This window comes from Diadema setosum, chromosome 12 (genome assembly GCF_964275005.1).
Source record: "Diadema setosum chromosome 12, eeDiaSeto1, whole genome shotgun sequence".
In the NCBI taxonomy this organism is placed as follows: Eukaryota; Metazoa; Echinodermata; class Echinoidea; order Diadematoida; family Diadematidae; genus Diadema; species Diadema setosum.
In genome coordinates, this window is record NC_092696.1 from 10,678,238 (window position 1) to 10,697,430 (window position 19,193).

General features: G+C 38.2%; 1 protein-coding gene across 1 annotated transcript in view; it reads right to left on the reverse strand.

The window, feature by feature from the left end:
* Positions 1 to 19,193, reverse strand: part of LOC140236025 (COMM domain-containing protein 9-like) — a 34,123-nt gene continuing 14,930 nt past the window's right edge. The window contains exons 5-7 of the mRNA XM_072316003.1: positions 7,925 to 7,959; positions 2,894 to 2,997; positions 1 to 186 (exon numbers count right to left, since the gene is read on the reverse strand). Of these exons, the coding sequence (XP_072172104.1) occupies positions 43 to 186; positions 2,894 to 2,997; positions 7,925 to 7,959 (283 nt within the window). The 3' untranslated portion in view covers positions 1 to 42. The remainder of the gene's footprint in view (positions 187 to 2,893; positions 2,998 to 7,924; positions 7,960 to 19,193) is intronic.

The window sequence follows — 19,193 nt, forward strand, 5'->3', positions numbered from 1 at the left end:
GGAGTCAAGTTTCTCTCTTCTGTGTTGCAAGTGTCTATGGCCTCATTTCCTGGAGGCGACGGAGTTGAGCTGGTCTCGGATCTTTCCAAGGCCGTCAAGCATGGTGTCCAGTGTCTCCTTACTCAGCTCCACGTTCAACGTGGACAGCCCTGGCATGAGACGCGACTGGGAGGCTGGCTCTTCGATCTAGCAGAAATATCACGGACAGCACGAAGATAACAATGATAACAATGACAATGTAACAAGGCCTCATATATCTATCCCGTGTAGCCTCTCTGGTCTACAAGTTAATAAAAACAGCATGAAGATAATCTATCTATACATGGTAGCATCTTTGATCTAGAAGCAAATCAGTAATATCATGAACAATGGGTGCGTTCGAGCGCTCTCCTAAAGTGAACTGTACCGTACCGTACTGCGCCAGGGGAGCGTTCGAACGCTCCTAAAGTGTACCGTACCGTACTGTACCGAGCCAAAAGTGGACCACTTCCCGATGTGCTCCAAAAGCGTACCAAAGCGTACCAAAAGTTCGTTGTAAAGCATGCGCGTAGTATGCGCATACGTCACAATGCAAAAACATCATTCTCTTTGTTCGGGACAGCTGTAAGTAGGTCAAGCGCAAGGTGTATGACCTTCTTGCTACAAACAAGCGTGACCTTTTCTAAAAATAACTCGAGAGGTACGCTTTCTCAACAGAGCATTCGAACGCTCCCAAACTAGCACAGTACGGTACGGTACGCTTTAGTTCAGTTCGCTTTGGTTCGCTTTAGAGCGCTCGAACGCACCCAATGATAACGAAAATGTAACAAGGTCTATTGATCTACACAAGGTAGCCTCTTTTGTTTACAAGAAAATCATCAACAGCATGAAGATAACAATTATAATGACAATGTAAAAAGTACTATGTATATACCCATGTCATTGATTGCTTGGCAAGTTAAAGGTAGGGAATCCCATTTGCATGCTTTAAATGAAGAGTTGTATAAACACAGTGGTATGTTGAAGAGAGTATCATTTTAGAAACTCCCATAAAGTATTGAAAGTGGAAGGTAACATTTAGTACATTTTTATTGACCGTTAGATTTTGAATTGAATTCTTTTCGGGGCTCACCGTGAATTCCAGTACATTACTAGGCTACCTTTGTAGACCCATGCACTGCATGTGTGTCCATCATGTATATTTTGTGAATAAAGTTCATCAAAACTTACAAACATTTCTATATACATTCTTGCCACACACTCTATATGTTATTACATCAGCTCTTATACTTTTAGATTTGTGTTTATAGATAAAAAATACAGAAGACTGCAACAAAAAGGCTTAAGTGTGGCTGACACACAGAACTAATGAGTAGTTGAGTTTTGTGCATTATTCAAATTGTAGATAACTGTTGACTTCCAAATTTCTAAGCAGTGGCCTAAACAAGTCCCCTGAGGTTCATATATAATGTTTTGCTGCATTTTGGGAGTTCTGTAAAAGGTATCCCCTACCTTTAAGGTGAGTGCCTTGGCACATAAAAAGATAAAGATACACCACTACCTAAATCTACAAAAACTGATATTGACAAAGTTACGTTCTATCTCCTCAGAAACTAAGGACTCTATTCATTTGACCCTTGACCCGGACTAAAAGGAATCTATATATCTGCAAATGTATGTGTTTGAAGAGAGATACATTGTACAGTGCACTCCCATTGAATAACAAGGTAGGTTAGCCCTTAACAAAACATCTCATTACAATGAAGTAAAAATTCAGGTCCCAAAATGGCTATCTATATATCTTCACATATTTTACTGTTAAGCAATATTAAACAAAATTTTGATATAATGAAAGAAAAACGCCAGTCCTATGGATTTAGTTAACTGGAGTACACTGTACCAATTTGACACTTGACCTTGGCCCTGTTTTACATGAAGAGTTATAATTGATTATATATGTATGTGACTGTGCTTCACAAAACCAAAAAGTCGCATGCACTGATTTTGTATGACTGAAAATAAGTGAAATGGGTCAACCCAGCCAAACTTCAGTTTTTCATATTTTCTGAAAGAGCAAGTCTCCTTCCACATTACGGTGAAGTTTGGGATCATAAAACGAACAGGAAACTGTGTTTTTAGCAGTTTTTCTCAAACCCTTTTTGCTAGAATGGTGTGATTATGTGTGTCTTATAAAGTCCCCTTTTCATTTCTTAAAGACTCTTTCAACACTTTCAACTCTTAATAACTTTGGAAAGGATGACGCTACAGCTTTGAAAGTTGGCATTAATCATCTACAGAATACGTTAATAAAGCATTCTCAATCTCAGCTTAATCTGATAATCCCTTCATTGTTGTTGCTCCAGTGGTTAACATCCTGCTTTTTGTTCCATTCATCACTCAGCTAGCACAACTTGGTAAAGCGCTTGAATAGACCGTGTACTTCAGAGCCTCTTTTCTCATTTCACACTTTTTAGAGTGTGTGCTTTCTTTCTAATATTAGGATAGATTGGGAGTGTATTTGCATTGAGTTATACATCATTTTAAAGCTTAAAGGCTGCTCTTTCAGAATCTGCTCTTAACTGAAAATCCATGTCTGGCGACTTTTTGTTGGTTTTGTGATGCAGGGTCACATATAGTTGATTTCGATAGTAAGTCTATGGCAACCTGTGTGGTAAGGAAGGGTCTAGGGCAATTACCCCCTGGGCAATTACCCCGCACCCTTCCCCTAGCCCTAATCCTAATCCTAATCCTGAACCTAACCCTAACCCTAACCTAAACCCCTAACCCTAAACCTAACCCTAACCCTAATTTTTACTCTAACCTTACCACCAACCAGTATTTGGCCGGGGGGTAATTGCCCTCTGGGGGTAATTGCCCGGATACGTTGAAGAGAGATACATGTATAAATACTAACCTTGAGTTGTAAGATGCAGGTGGGAACGGACATCCTGGCCAGTGTGTCTGAGGAGGTCCGGATGTCAACTCTCCAGTCAAACTCGGCCAGCTTGGGAAGGCACACTGGCACAGGAGACAGGAACAAAGAATGAAGGAGATACAGTAGAGGGTAAAGGATGAGAAGAGGTCAAGAGGCGTTGTACAAAATGGCTACACAGGCTGACTTTAAAATGAATGAGCATCCACTGTCCAATCTATACCCTGGGGAAAACTTTGCAGAAGTAGAAATCACTTTCAAGTTATTGTGACACTCCTGCATTTCACTACATATCTGATATTGGAGTGAGATCAGATGGAGCTGGTTAAGCACACTACGTGTATATCTGTCATGAATTAGAAAATTACAAGACATTGCCAATTTGAGAAGAAAAAAGAAACTCTAATATTTTAAAATAAGTTGCCAATTTAGGAATCCCATAAAATTTTAGCAATTATGGGGTATTTTAAATTCTCCAACCAAACAAAGTTAATTACAGATAAACAAAAATAAGTCTTGAATGAAAGAGAATATTTTGTTCTACCTTTTCAGTTCAAATGCTCACTTTACTAATTCAAGGTTGAAACTTATTGCAACACTGCACACTGGCACTGGTCCGATGGTCCAGGACCAGTAAAAATCACTGTTGGACCAGTAACTTTTTCAGGAAAGGAACAGTAAAGAAATGGAAAAACTGGTTACTTACTTGTCCGACAGACAGGTCGGACCAGTTGAAAAAATGGGTTAGTGTGCAGCCTTGCTTATTTGCTTATTGTAAGAATTTGATTACCGGTACTCTACTATTTACAAACTTAATATATTGCATGTGCCACATATTTTGTGGGTATAACATTCTGAGAAATGGGAGATGTAACACAATTTCCTGAGTGGTTGAATTCACACATCAGAAACCAAAGTGATGTAACAAGAAATGAGCATTAGCCTTTTTCAGCGAAAAGTTTGTGATTTTCCACCATGGAGACAATACAATAAATGAGTAAGAATGCATAGTGCTACATAAGCACCTGCTCGGTTGTCCGGTGTAAGTGAAAATCAAAGTTGGGCATGTGCTATGGAACACTGAGAAAAATGCTTGCCCGAATTGAGCAAGTATAAAGTTTTGAAGCCTTTTTTTTTCAACTTTTCTCCCCTACAACCCTACAAAGTCAACCATACAGAAACTCACAGATGACTGTTTACTTAATACTTGGGTACCTAAGGGGGGGGGGGGGGGGGTCACCGTGCACCCCCCCCCCCCCCAGGACTCCTCGAAACTTAACATTTTCAGGATCCTCATGACATACCAAAACATAATCAAGATGTTAACAGGAACGAAAAGTGGCTGTTCTAGGTGAAATTTAATGTATTCTATTGTTTTTCATAATTTCTTATGTATTTCTTTGTTTTTCAACTTTTGTTTTTTCTTTGTTTTTCTATTGGAAATTGTCACTGACCACTTTTCTACCATAATTAGCACAAAACTAATCAATGAGAGTGATTAATTGTAAAAATAATCAGGTTTTCATGACCTTCATGACAGAGCACCTGTTTTCGATAGGAAATGTACACAAAATCACAAAATTGTGCCCGTTTTGGGGAGACATACCATTACAATAATGGGCGTGACTTCGCAAAAGTATACGCGGATGTAATATATATGTGCTTACATGTAGGGCCTACATAGTAGGGTACCTAAGGGGGGGGGGGGGTCACCATGCACCCCCCAGGACTCCTCAAAACTTACTTGACTTTGTTTTGTTCAAGTCTCACGCAACTTTTGAGACCAAATTTGCAATTTCCCCGCTACTTTTGCGAAGTCACGCCCATTTTTGTAACGGAATGTCGTCCCAAAACGGGCACAATTTTGTGCTTTTGTGTACATTTCCTATGGAAAACAGGTGCTCTGTCATGAAATTCATGAAAACCTGATTATTTTTACAATTAATCACTTTCATTGATTAGTTTTGTGCTAATTATGGTAGAAAAGTGATTAGTGACAATTTCCAATAGAAAAACAAAGAAAAAACAAAAGTTGAAAAAGTTGAAAAACAAAGAAATACATAAGAAATTATGAAAAACAATAGAATACATTAAATTTCACCTAGAACAGCCACTTTTCGTTCCTGTTAACATCTTGATTATGTTTTGGTATGTCATGAGGATCCTAAAAATGTAAGTTACGAGGAGTCCTGGGGGGTGCACGGTGACCCCCCCTTAGGTACCCGACTATAAGTGATGTAACACACTTTCAAATTCCATTGCAGCAACTTTCCAACACTTACATAAAGAAGGCCAAATTGAATGCAACACCAACACTCAACTGAACCAAGGAGGTTGTATATATGGAGTTCCAACTGGCTGTAATTATTCAAATAGTTGTCAGATTTCTATTGACGTACAAAAGAATTCCACAGGTGCACTTGTGCCTTTGATGATCGATGTTCCAAGCCGCCGTCTTGCTGAGCAATCTGAAGATTCATTTTGAATGTTATCATAATATTGGCCATATTTTGCTCATTTCTTTATTAAATGAAATTTCACTTAACACTAACTTACCTGGGCTATTTAGCGAGCTTAAATTCCTTGGGGGGGAGCCATTATGGCCCCCCCCCCCCTTCAGATCTCGGCTGTTGATCGCGCGATCGCCGCAAAATTTTTGCATGAACATAAAGCCGGATGTAATCTACAAGACTGTTAGGTTAAATTTTCAAAAAACTTGCACTTTCTATTTTAAATTAATTAATTATTCAAATATATGCAAAAAACCTCATTTTCGTCTGAAATTGGCTTATAAAAGCTTATGGAATGTAGATTTTTGGTGTAAATATTCCTAGTGACATTCCAAATATTTGTGCGTAAAAAAAATTCAGTATCAAAATTAATTTCTAATGTTTTGTATTGCTTTATCAATTTTTAATGTATTTCCTTGCTTTTTCGAACTTTTGTTTTTGTTGTTTTTTTTCAGCAGAATTTGTCATACACATTTTTTGAGGCATAATTATACTAAAATAAATTGATTTCAGCCATTAAAATTAAAAATATGAATCTTTATATGAATTAATTGAAAAAACACAATTTGTATTGACTTTGTACACAAAATCACATTTTTGAGCAGTTTTGGGGTTGACAAAAATTTTTTGAAGGGGCGTGGTTTCGGAACGGTACGCCCGGGCACGACTAATTTGGTCTCAAAAGTTGCGCAAGACTTGAAAGTAAAAAGTCAGCGAGCGGCGAGGTCAAAAAATTTTGCGCGCCGGAATGGTCGCGGAATTCGTCGAGGGGGGGGGGGCATTATGGCCCCCCCAGGTAAGTTAGGGTTAATAATAAAGCATGTAAAACAAAAGTCAATTCCGTTCAGAAATTTGTGCAAAAGTGTAAATCAGAGCTGTATCATGTGAAAATGTTTAAAACTGTACCATCCTGGAAAGCTGGTTTTATCACTTTTCCACTTAATTTGCCCAAATGAAACTAATATGTAATAATCTTCAAGTATAATTCTTTATTTATAGATATATCAGATTAGTGCCCGCGTATGCCCAGTCGAGTAATTTTCATCTTCATTTCAGCATTTTTTCCTCAATTACTGTTCGCGCATTCTCGTGTCTGTACTACCTACCTTTTATAAGAAAGGATAGCGAAAAGTAATTACCATCACAAAGACATATCTTCCTTTGAAAGTGGCTGGTGATTACGCAATGAGACAAGAGTCAATTGTCTTCGTATCGGCGCGGCAGATCCTGTTTGGCACATGCTTCAAATATTTTTTGAGCGGCAGCTTCGAACAAAGATCAAAGGGAATAACTCTGTTGTTACTTCATCTCTTCAACCTCCTTGATCGAACCAAGTTTCTTACTCCAATATGTTTGAGCATGTGAAGCAACATGTGCTGTTTATTCAAATAACTGTTTTGTATGAAGCTCTTGACTTGCATGTGATTTTCTATATCATCACCTCCACCAAGGAATGAGGTTATGTTTTTGTTGGCATTGGTCTGTCTGTGTGCAAAAGAACTCAAAACGTTGCAAATAGACTTGGATGAAACTTGCAGGAAAAGCTGATAATGACAACAGGAACAGATGATTACATTTTGGTAGTGATCCAGGAATGTTTATGAATTCTGAAGGATTTAAAAAAAATATATATTTTGGCAAATAGGATCAATTAGCTATCAAGCTACATGTATTTGAGGCATGCATACACATACCAAAGCGTGTGCTCTGTTTGAGAAGCCATGCAGTTAGCAGGAAGTTGATGAGGTAAACATTCTTAGCTTTTTTTAAAGCTATCATTGTGAAATGGGATGATTTTTAAGATACATGTATGGGTGGAAATGACCTCCTTGACAGAGGTCTGCGCTCTTGGAGTGCTTTTCTAGTTTTCCTATATTTCTAGGCTTTCTTTTCAGGCAGGCAAAATTCATGTTCGGGCAAGTGTTCTGCAACAATTTGAAAATCTGCTTTCCTGACCAGGCAAGTGATAAAAAAGTTATGAAGCACCCCGTAATGGAGGACAAATTTAACTTGTTGTAAATTTCACACATTTCAATGACTTGCAAATTCTGGAAAATGAAAAAAAGTGCATATAAATACCAAGTGTACAGTATATACATGTATGCATACACGATACATATACATTCATGTCTAGAATGTTTCCCAGGGAATGGAGTATGCATGTTCAGCTGTAATGCCATCCAGTAAACCCAAGAAGTGATAGATTGCCACGCACTCTTAGCAACGTGATGAGGCAGAAAAGTGATATGATACATAAACAGTGCTTTTCATGCTCATACATATATACGTGTACAAGAAACAGAGAGAGAGAGAGAGAGAGAGAGAGGGAGGGAGATCAAGGTAAGCCACAAAATGACAATTTATCACAATTACTAACTGAATATACTTGATGATAAAGCAACCCTCACATTCCACACAGGGACATTCATCAATAGGCATAATGGCAAGATTAATATCATCACATACAAGGAATGGTATGTTTAGACACCTGCATATTGCATACCTGTATTTTCTATAGATGACTTTCTCCAGTTGTCTCTGGAAAAAGAGAGGGGGGAGGGGGAAAGAGTAGGAGAAAAACAACAACAAAAATGTCAATAATTATAAAACAGCATGTGACATAGCTGTCATAACTATCATAAGTTTTTAACAGCTATGCTTGTGTGTCTTATTTCCAACATTGATAGGCTTGGGAAAATACTTGAGCAGCATGGAACAGACAAGAAACTACAAAAGCAAATGAAGGGGTTTGAATTATGAGCCAGCCTCATTGACAACAAGTGCAAAAAGTGCATGCGGCACAAACCATGAACATTGTAACCTTGTCTCAACACATTCTTCCCTGTCTATGCACCATCTGTGTAAAATTAAAGTGTAAATTTGCAGCATTGCAATTCCCCCTTTTTCTTCAAGCTGTATACGAAGAGTTTGTTCGCAAAAACCGATAAGTCCATTTTTGAAGATTTTGAAGTACGGTCTCTGTCATAAAGTAGAAAATAATACCTTTTAAATGATATATTGGTCACTACATATAAAGGTATATTTTTGAAGTTATGGTCAAAAGAAGCAAAATTTTTCTTATTATTCTCTTTATTTTTCTTGACCTTTAATCACAAATATCTCCATTTGGCAAATATGGACTTATCGGTTTTTGCGAACAAACTCTTCATATACATAATGTGTGTGATTATTTGCCCTTTTCAATTGACTTTTATGTGGAATATGAAGACACTCTCTCATTTCTCCACCATATAAATGTGTAATGTGTGGAGAAAATGTGTGTAATCATACCGTCCCCTCTAGTAAGAGGCAAAACAATCTATCCCTCAGATAGGACATGAAATAGAGGTGCCATGTGTGAGAGAGTCACAACTCATGCATGTAAAAGATCCCACTTCATTCATTCATCAAAAAGAGCATGGTGCATAAACCAAGGGAAGTGGTTCACACTCAACTGGACCTCATGGAAGACAAGCTACATGTACAATAGTGCAGCCAAATATTATGAGATATCCAGCAATCTTCTCAGATGGAAAAATGGAACGAACAAACAAACAAACAAACAAACCAACCAACCAACCCAGCTTCTTTTTGCCAATAATGTACAATGTGCATATAATGCTGAACCGAGACATGGAGTATACTTATTCTGAGAAATTTCTTAAAGGTATCTTTACTCTCAAAATGCCAAATGCCAAACTGAATAGCTGTATCTCATGGATTGGATCGTACCAAACACATCTTAATTCTTGCTTAAAGTTCTTAAAGAACTGTTGATTTTTGCTCTAAAATGTACATCCATAAGAAATGTGCGAAATAATGCTGTAGTGATATGAGCTCAGTTGGGTAATGACAAAAATGTGAAACACATGTATTAGCCAAAAGGGTGTGCTAGAAGTACGTAAGTCTGAGGGCATACCTGATAGTGGTTGCTACATATTTTCTTTTTTTTTTCTTCAGTGATTACTGATACTCGACAAGTCAGGCCACAACAGTACCCACCAATCTTTCCCTCTAGAATGAATCACATACAGCTTGTTAGAAAATATGATCACTAGGGCACTATTAAAGGGGATGGCTAGTAACCGATCAGTGGGAATCAGTGGGAATGCTGAGGGATGATTGTTCCAATCCTTGTGGGATTCATTTAAGAGTACATTATATACAGTGCCGACCGCGGGAAACGTCACACTTTTCCGAGATCTGGACGAGGCCACTGACGCGTATCCCCGCGGGTACCCGCGGGTATACGCGTTCAGTGGACGAGTCCATCCGCCCGCACGGATAATCCATCCTCGGGAATTTGCGTCTCGATTGACGCGGGTTGGACGAGGGTGGACGAGGGTGGACGAGGGTATTCAAGGGCACATTCCCGTTAAGCTTTATTTTGACCGCTCAATCAAAATACATTTCATGGAGTTCCGACTTTGCCCATTTTCATCAAATTCCGATTTCAGGGGCTTCTTTTCGATTTAATCACACTCTGATGTCCACTGCCTTGATTGTTCGCTACTTTCTAAAGAAGTACACCTGCGGAAGTTGTGCACATGCGTTCATCACTCAAGTATCAATAATTATTAGAACATATCGACATCGGTTACGATCATCTCGCTATTCACGACTTTTAACGACCTGCGCCACCAAAATTTCATTTGCTGAAAATTCGGTGGCCCAATCGGGCTACAAAAAAAGTCGGATGTTTGCCTTTACTTTTGAAAATGAACAGCGGTAACAGTCGGCTCCGTAAGCCCCAAAAATGAATGTCGCATGTTTACTTTTGATTTTAGAAATGAATCACGGTGACATTTGACTCCGTATGATACTGGAATAAATACCGAATGTTTGCTTTGGCGTTCGGAAGTGAATGATAATATTCAACTCCGTAAGACGATAAGATAAATGCCGGATGTTTGCTCTTACGTTCGAAAGTAAATAGCAATAACATTCAGCTCCGGAAGATGCTTGAGTAGGCTATTTATGTCGAATGATCCCTTTGACGTTCGGAAATGAATAACCAAAATATTCAACTCCGTACGATGATAAAATAAAAGACGGATATTTGCTTTTACTTTCGAAAATAAATAGCAATAACATTCGGCTTCGGAAAATGCTAACATAAATGTCAGATGATTGCTTTTACGTTCGGAAGTGAATAGCAGTAATATTCTGCTCCATACGATGCTAAAATAACTGTTGGATGTTTGTTTTTAGATTTCGAAATAAATAACAGTAACATTCAGGTGCGTTCGGTGGTAAAATTAATGTTCAATGATTGCTTTGATGTTCGGAAATGAATAACAATGACATTCAACTCCGTATATACGTTTATAAAATATACAATGTATATCTGATGTTTGCTTTTACGTTCGGAAGTAAATAGCAATAACATTCAGCTCCCGAAGATGCTAAAGTAAATGTCAAATGATCCCTTTGACGTTCGGAAATAAATAACAAAAATATTCAACTTCTTACGATAATAAAATGAATGACGGATGATTGCCTGTACTTTCGAAAGTAAATAGCAATAGCATTCGGCTCCGGAAGATGACAAAATAGATGTCAGATGATTGCTTTTACGTTCGGAAGTGAATAGCAGTAATATTCTGCTCCATACGATGCTAAAATAACTGTCGGATGTTCGCTTTTAAATTTCGAAATGAATAACAGTAACATTCACGTGCGTTCGATGGTTCGGAAATGAACACAATAATATTCAACTCCGTGTATACGATAACATAAATGTCTGATGTTTGCCTTTATGTTCAAGAGTAAATGGCAATAACATTCAGCTCCGGAAGATGCTAAAATAAATGTCGAATGTTTGCTGTGACGTTCGGAAATTAATAACAAAAATATTCAACTCCGTATACTGAGTATACGATTTTGCGTTCGGAAGTGAATAGCAGTAATGTTCTGCTCCATACGATGCTAAAATAACTGGCGGATGTTCGCTTTTAAATTTCGAAATGAATAACAGTATACATTCAGCTGCGTTCGATGGTTCGGAAATGAACACAATAATATTCAACTCCGTGTATATGATAACATAAATGTCTGATGTTTGCTTTTATGTTCAAGAGTAAATAGCAATAACATTCAGCTCCGGAAGATGCTAAAATAAATAACGCATGTTTGTTGTGACGTTCGGAAATGAATAACCAAAATAACTCCGTATATACGATGATAAAATAAATGTCTGATATTCGGTTTTACGTTCGAAATATAACAATAACAATCAGCTCCCTTCGACTTTCGGAAATGAATGATAATAATATTCAACTCCGTACGATGTTTAAATAAATGTCGGATGCTTGCTTATAATTTATATTGCTATGTACTTTCGCAAATAAATAGCAATAACATTCGGCTCCGGAAGATGCCAAAATGATTAATGTCACATGATTGCTTTTACGTTTGGAAGTGAATAGCAGTTACATTCTGCTCCGTACTATGCTAAAATAAATGTCGGATATTTGCTACATGTGTATTACATTTCGAAATGAATAGTAACATTCGGCTGCGTTTGATGGTAAAAAACAAAACAAAAACAAAACAAAACAAAACACACACACACACAAAAAAACTGTCTGATGTCTGCCTTGACGTTCAAAATTCGGCCCCATACGATATGATGAAATAATTGTCAGATGACTCATTTCACTTTCGCAAGTGGACAACAGTGACATTCGGCTCCGTACGATGATAAAATAGATGTCGGATGTTTGCTTTTATATTTGGAAATGACTAACTGTTAAATTCTGCTCCGTATACGACAGAGCTGCCAACCTTTCGAAGCACAAATTAGTACTCAGCAGCTCCAAAATTCGTGTTTTCCACCAGAATTCGTATTTTTTTTCAATCTCCCTCTTTTTGCTATGAGGCCTACAGGCTCTAAACATAACGTTATGACACATGCCGAAGCATCCAGCTGGTCACCAGCACGATAAAGATTCTAAACTACGCAATGTTCAGCGTTGATTGATTGCTTTCTCGCAATGTGTACAAGTGCAAGTTTGTACCTCCAAAATCTTTCTGGGCTGATTATGAAGCTTCCATTTTCTAGCAGGTGACGGGGAATGCTTGATCTTCTCAAGAGAGCTTCTGTGTGAGCGGATGCAAAACTCTGTTCTGTGTTTCCAATTATGTACTATCAAAACATAATCATGCGTTGTTTTCAGGCTTTTTTCATTTTATTGGATTTTAAACATCAGTATTCTTCGAAGTATTCCAATTCCTTTTCCCCTGACTGGAATCGGAAAGTCTGCTATAACGATGATCGCAAAATGCCGCGCTGTGTGTGGAAGCGCCGATGTGGTGCAAACACGTGGCTTCATTTTCAAGTTTAAATGAATGCGCCATGTGCTCCTGCCTATAAGAGGTTACTGCAAGTTCGATGGATCGAATGCGCCATAGCTGAGCTGAGCTGAATGGCTTGTTTACGGTAAACATGCAATTTACGTTCGATATGAAGAAATCATTACGTCTTTCACGAGGGAAAAACACACAAAACAAACAAACAAACAAAATACACCCACGAACGAATGTTGATAGCCAAAACTTTGAAAAGTAATAAGCAGTTTTGATGCGCGTGAACTGAAATTAATTGTCCTTACACGTTGTATTTTGCTGTCTAACCAGGTGATGACTGCATCTCATTGGACCTTCTCGTAGTGAATTTGTCTGGGCATACGAGACCTTTCATGTATTTCTGTGATTGCATTTTTAATTGACTAATAATCAATCCTTTTGTTATTGTTCAGGGAACATTAGATATTCGATCAAGTACACTATAATCGACTCTTCGATGTTCCCTACTATGCGCCAAAAGAAAGGCTATAGACATAGAATCATGATATCTTTGGAATTATTCCTTTAATTCAACTAATGAGCTGGTTCTTCGATATTTCCAGGATACTTACACGCTGTTTATTCCAATGCGCGCATTCTTTCGTCTGGCACGCACCTGGGTGTGGCACCTGCTTTTGTGGAAATTTCCACAAGGGAGAGGGGTGGGGTGTCAAGTTTCTTCGAGCCGAAGAGACTGCATACACAATCTCTTCGCTTTTATTTATTGTCATTCGTGTTTTCGCCTTATTCTTTGCTGATATTGAACATTTAGATTTAACTTTACGAAAGTTGCTATAGCACATGGTTCGTTTTGTTGTGAGGTGTACGTAATTTCTTTTTTTTTATCATTCTTGAGAGGGGAAAGAAGAGTAAGGGGGAAAGAAGACTAGAGGGAAAGGGAAATAAAACAAACGTCACGTACGCTAAGCATTCACAGGAAGCCGTCTTTTTACACCAGTCACCAGCATAGTTATCATCACTATCAGACATCACTCAAGATCATTTTAGCCTTTTCCTATGATCAACATTAAGAAACACGCATAATCCCTCGAGATAAATACCTAGGAAACTCATAGTTACGTTCAGACGGCAGGCCCTAACCTCGAGGTTAGGAAACAAATACAAAGTATCAACACTTCCCAACAACACAAACATTTAGAAAAGACAACAAATAGCACATCGAAGCGGCTGGGATCAAACTCCGTCGCTTCGATTGCAGCGAAGCGGAGAAATCGCCGTTACGAAAATAACAGTGCGAGACACTAAGAGAATAACGTTTAAATACTTCAAAGTATAAAGGGAACAGATAAAGTGATATAAAATGTAAGAAATCGTACTAAACGAGGTGTGAGAAACGACGGAAATAAAACGAAGTTTAGTAGTAAGCTTAGGCCCTAGCAAAAGTTTTGCAGCACCGAAAAGCTACGCGAAAATAAACACACATATAAAACTCGGTATTGCGACGAGATCCTATGGGATCAAGTCAATAAACGATACAAAACAAAGGAAATTGATTCATTTTGACGGGAAAATAGTTTGTTATAAGTATTCTGTTATATGAAATCTCCTTTAATAGGCCTAGAAATAATCGAGTTTCCACGATACTCTGGAAAGAAAGTTCGAACGCTTTTCACCTGCACATATACTGCAGAGGGCAGTGCACATCAGTCATCAATACACGAACAGAAACTCACCTCTACAACTTCCTCGCAGAAAATGATGCAATAGCGTTATAAAAAAAAAACACACAACACTCTAAAAATCATTTCGTACTTGTGAGGCAAGGGACAAGAGGATGAAAAGAAGAGAAAAAGAAGCAGACATTGCACAACGGGACGCTTTCACCCCGCCTCATACGGTACTGTAGTGGCAGCTGGCTACAGTGTGTAGACACTCCCCAGCCGGCCGGCCACACATTGGGATACCACGGCGATCCATGTAAACATCCAGGGTCCGTAGGCGACAGGGATTCACGCGCGCGAAGTTCTGTTCGGTGTACACAGTACGCAAGCAGCGATATGCGTGTGCGCACATTTTTATATGCAGCGCTTTCCACATACGGTGCGTACGCAATGCATCGATATCCCAGCTGAATACAGATAACATGGCACATGCGACGTGCGTTTGCGATATTTTTACCCATTATTTTTCCCCACTGTGAATTCGTACTTTCTAAGGACGTTTTCATATTGTCGTATTCCCTTCGATTTTTCGTATACGAATTTTTCGGAACGGTTGGCAGCTCTGGTACAATGCTAACATAAATAACAGATTATTGCTTTCACATTTGAAAATGATTAATGGTATACATAGGCTCAGTATGATGCTTAAATAAATAGAGGATGTTTGCTTCACATTCGGAAATCAATAAGGGTAACATTCAGCTCCATAAGATGCTAAAATGAATGTCGGTTGTTTGCTTTTATACAGTGTATTTGAAAATGATTAACGGTAATATTCGGCTCCGTAAGGTTCTAACATACTATAGTAAATGTTGGATGATTGCTTTTACAATCAGAAATGAATAGCGGTAACTTTCGGCTCTTTACAATGCTAAAACAAACAATCTGGAAATGCTCCCACTTTCTCATCCCAAAAGTAAGCTATGACCACCTATATAGGCATCAACTTTTATAATTATCTATAAGCCTATTTGCTAAATCTTAGAATTCAGAATAATGGTGATAAGATGATCTACTTTTGTATTCATTTATTTTAGACATGGGTACCTGTCACGTCAGTAATGCTTAATAATTGTTTTTAGTAGGACCGATTTAGTTTTTCCTATGTTTTTCTTGATTTTTTTGGCCACCAAAAAAAAAAAAAATAGAAATCAATGATTTTGGTGGTCAAAAATAAAAATTAGTTTGGAGCCCTGCGATATCATTGGGCTCATCATTACTTAATCTTTCCCATGATACGCTAATATTTATATCATCAATCTGCCGACGTCATCCGACAATTCATGATTAAAACCTTTTTTTTTTTTCATCGTCCGTAACCCAACTTTGAACACAGACAGGGTGTTCTTTCTCATTCTAGAGTAATGAAGGAGCGCACTTTCGGCTGTGATCTAAGTCCTATTATCGATGTCGCCGTTTAGTGATCTAAACTTCAGCTTTGCTGAACTGTTCAATGTCTTGAGCAGGAAGCGAAAACAATGGCTGGACTAAGGAACCTTCGTTTTTAAAAGGGGGAAATAGAAACAAAAAACAACACTGAAACCGAACAGGCCGGCCGAGCATTGTTTAGGTTAACCACGCGTGGTGATAATCGCGCCCATTGATCGCTCTGTCCAGCTGGCTTAACCCTATTCTAACTGGGAGGAGTTTTTACTGGGGTGACCCCCCCCCCCCCCTTCAGATCTCGGCCACCGATCGCGCGATCGCTGCGAAATTTTTCCTGAAGATAGAGCTGGATGTCAACTACAAGATTACATGGTCATACAATAGAAAAATATTGCCTTTCTATTTTTAATAAATTGATGCAAAGTTGTGCATGAAATCATATTTTCACCTATAACTCCATAAAAAAGACTGAAGTATTGCTAAATTTTTGTGTCAAAATTCCTCAAGACATATAAACCAATTTTCATTTAAAAATAAAGCACAGTCAAAACCAATTTCTTTTGTTTTTTATTGTTTTGTTAATTTCTTATGTATTTTATTGTTTTTTCGACCTTGTGTTTTCTGTTGTTTTTCAAAATTTGTTGCAGGCACTTTTTCAGGCTTATCTACACTATATAGAATTGATTAATTTCAATGGTTCAAAGATGAAATACTATAATTTATATCAATTTAACCCCCAAAACACAATTTACATTCAATTTGCACACGATATCATGAATTTGAGCTGTTTTCCGGTTGACATGCATTTGCATAACATTACGTAACTTCAGAACGGTGTACTCAGACGTCGCAAATTTGGTCTCAAAATATGCGGAAGACTTCAATGAAAAAAGTTGTGAAACGACGCGGCAAAATCTTTGCTCGTTGCAGAATCGTGACGCGAAACGTGGGGGGGGGGTCAATTTGACCCCCCCCCCCCCCAGTTAGAATAGGGTTAAGAGTATGCATATTGACCAAAAATAGTCAGAGGGATGCTAATTTACTCTTACAAGCTATCGCTACTATTTAAGTTGAAAACTGGAACTTTCTGAAAGGTTAAAGATGATCGTAAAATCAGTTCTGGCTACAGGATTTTATAATAATTATAATAGCATACAACATGTACCAAGTTTTCATCGTTTACCTGTCTTATCACTCCAAAGCAGTTCAGCTTAAATGTTGGCTTATAGAAGTGATCATCAATCGGTAAGGATTAGTCAGATGAATTCATGAATTCACTTTATGCATCACGGCTAATCGAACTATTCAACATCGTTGAAGTAACCATACTTTTTTATTTTCATAGTTCAAACTATTTCTTAACATTTATATGCAAAACGAAAGTACTCTACACGTTTTTCAAAATGCTCAGATGTAGTGAGTCAATTCCACAAAGATTGCATTACGGCAACCTTTACTGACCTAAACAAGTTTTCTATAGAGCTATCAGTTCTATTATAATGGCATTCTGATAACTTCGACTGCGTTTTGAAGTCGTACCGAGCACAGCATTCAAAACAACGGGTTCCTCAGGTCCTCTTTAGGTTCTGGTATACTTGCTAAAAGCATTCTCTTTAGCTTCCATTGACAACAACATGGGAGGAGAATGGAAGCGATCAACTTTCTCGGTAAATGAGGCTTTTCGTATATAGCACGCATTGCGTGCCTCTTTCTTTTTTCTGTTTCTGTTGTTTCAAACTACACTGCAGCCGACACACAACACAAACACACCAAAGTTTACATTCAGGCAACCGTATTTTGGTATTGGTTAGAATCGAATTATATCTGTCTTGTGATTGGCTAATTATCTGTAGCAAAAACAAAACAAAACAAAACAAAACAAAAACAAAAACAAACAAACACAAAAATGCTGAAAACTGCTTATCGAATATCAGTGGCGTGCCAAGGGAGTAAAATGGAGTCTATACTCTAAAGGGGCCTGAGCTTTTGATTCCAAAAGAATCTTCGTCAGAGGCAAAATGATAATCAGGCAGGGAAAGCAATCACATTATAAAGAAGTTCACACAACACGAACAGTCAGGGACAGGCTAGGGACACGGAACAAAGAAAACAAAAGGAGAGGATGGGAGGTCATGGGCAAGGAGGCCAACAGGTGAAGGGAGGGGGATTAAAGCAGGAGGGTGGATAGACAAAAGGCATAGGAGGGTCAGTGATAATCCTGAGTGCCATGGGGGTGCATCCATTTAAGAATGAATTTTCTCACACACCCAAGCTGTCGCCATTTATGTGTGTGCGATGAAGCGTTAACGCCGTCGCTATAAAGCAGGACTGTTGCATCATGGGGGGGGGGGGGGAAGGGTTGTGAGCTTGAACATAACCTGAACTTTAAGGGCGATTTTCTTTTTTTTTCTTCTTCTTTTATGACTTCTAGGGATGCGGAAAGGGGTTGTTTTATGTATTATTGTAAAGATAAAACTATACAATGTATGTAGAATTCAAGTATTTATATATACATGTGTAGACATGCCTAAAATTTCGTTTACTGCGACATACGCATTTCGACCGAGCGCATCACGACCTGTATGGACTACGCACATGTATTCTTTTATCTTGCGCTCTGCTTTTGTGGGAATTTCTTCAAGCATAGGTGTCAGGTTTTCCTACGTTACGTCTGCGGTCATTAATTCCATATTTGTTAGTTTGTCTGCTTTCTTATTCTGTGTTTATGCATTTTACTTGAACTTAAAGGTCTAGACATTTCGTTTGCTAAATGCACGCGAGTCACGTTGCATTGTATGATGTATTTTGTTTCGTTGACCATTCATGAGAAGCGTTTCTTTGAGCAAACTCTCTTTTCACACCAAAATCACTTATAGAAGGTAGTCATCCACATTGGTTATCAAAATGATAATTCCGTCATTTTCCTTTCGTTCAGAAACAGGAATCAGAATTCTCAACACGTCATCCACATTGGTTATCAAAACAATTCCGTCATTTTTCCTTTCGTTCAGAAACAAAAATCTGTTATTCTCAACACGTTATTACAAAAATTACATCTCACAGCAATAATAGGGCCTACTATATTATAGAACCAACTCATCGCAGCAAAATGACACATTACGGTTACGAGGACATACACAATGCTTGAACAAATTACTTTGCTTCAAAATGTAGAAACAGATGAAGTGACATAACGAGAGAAAGGGCGCACCGAAAGAGGTACACTGTATCAAGATCAACTAAGATAAACTCTAACAAAAAAGAAGAAGAAGGAGGAAACTATTCCCCCCCCCCCACACACACACACACGCACACACATACACACAAACGAGTAGATACACAAAGGTCATATGTTTA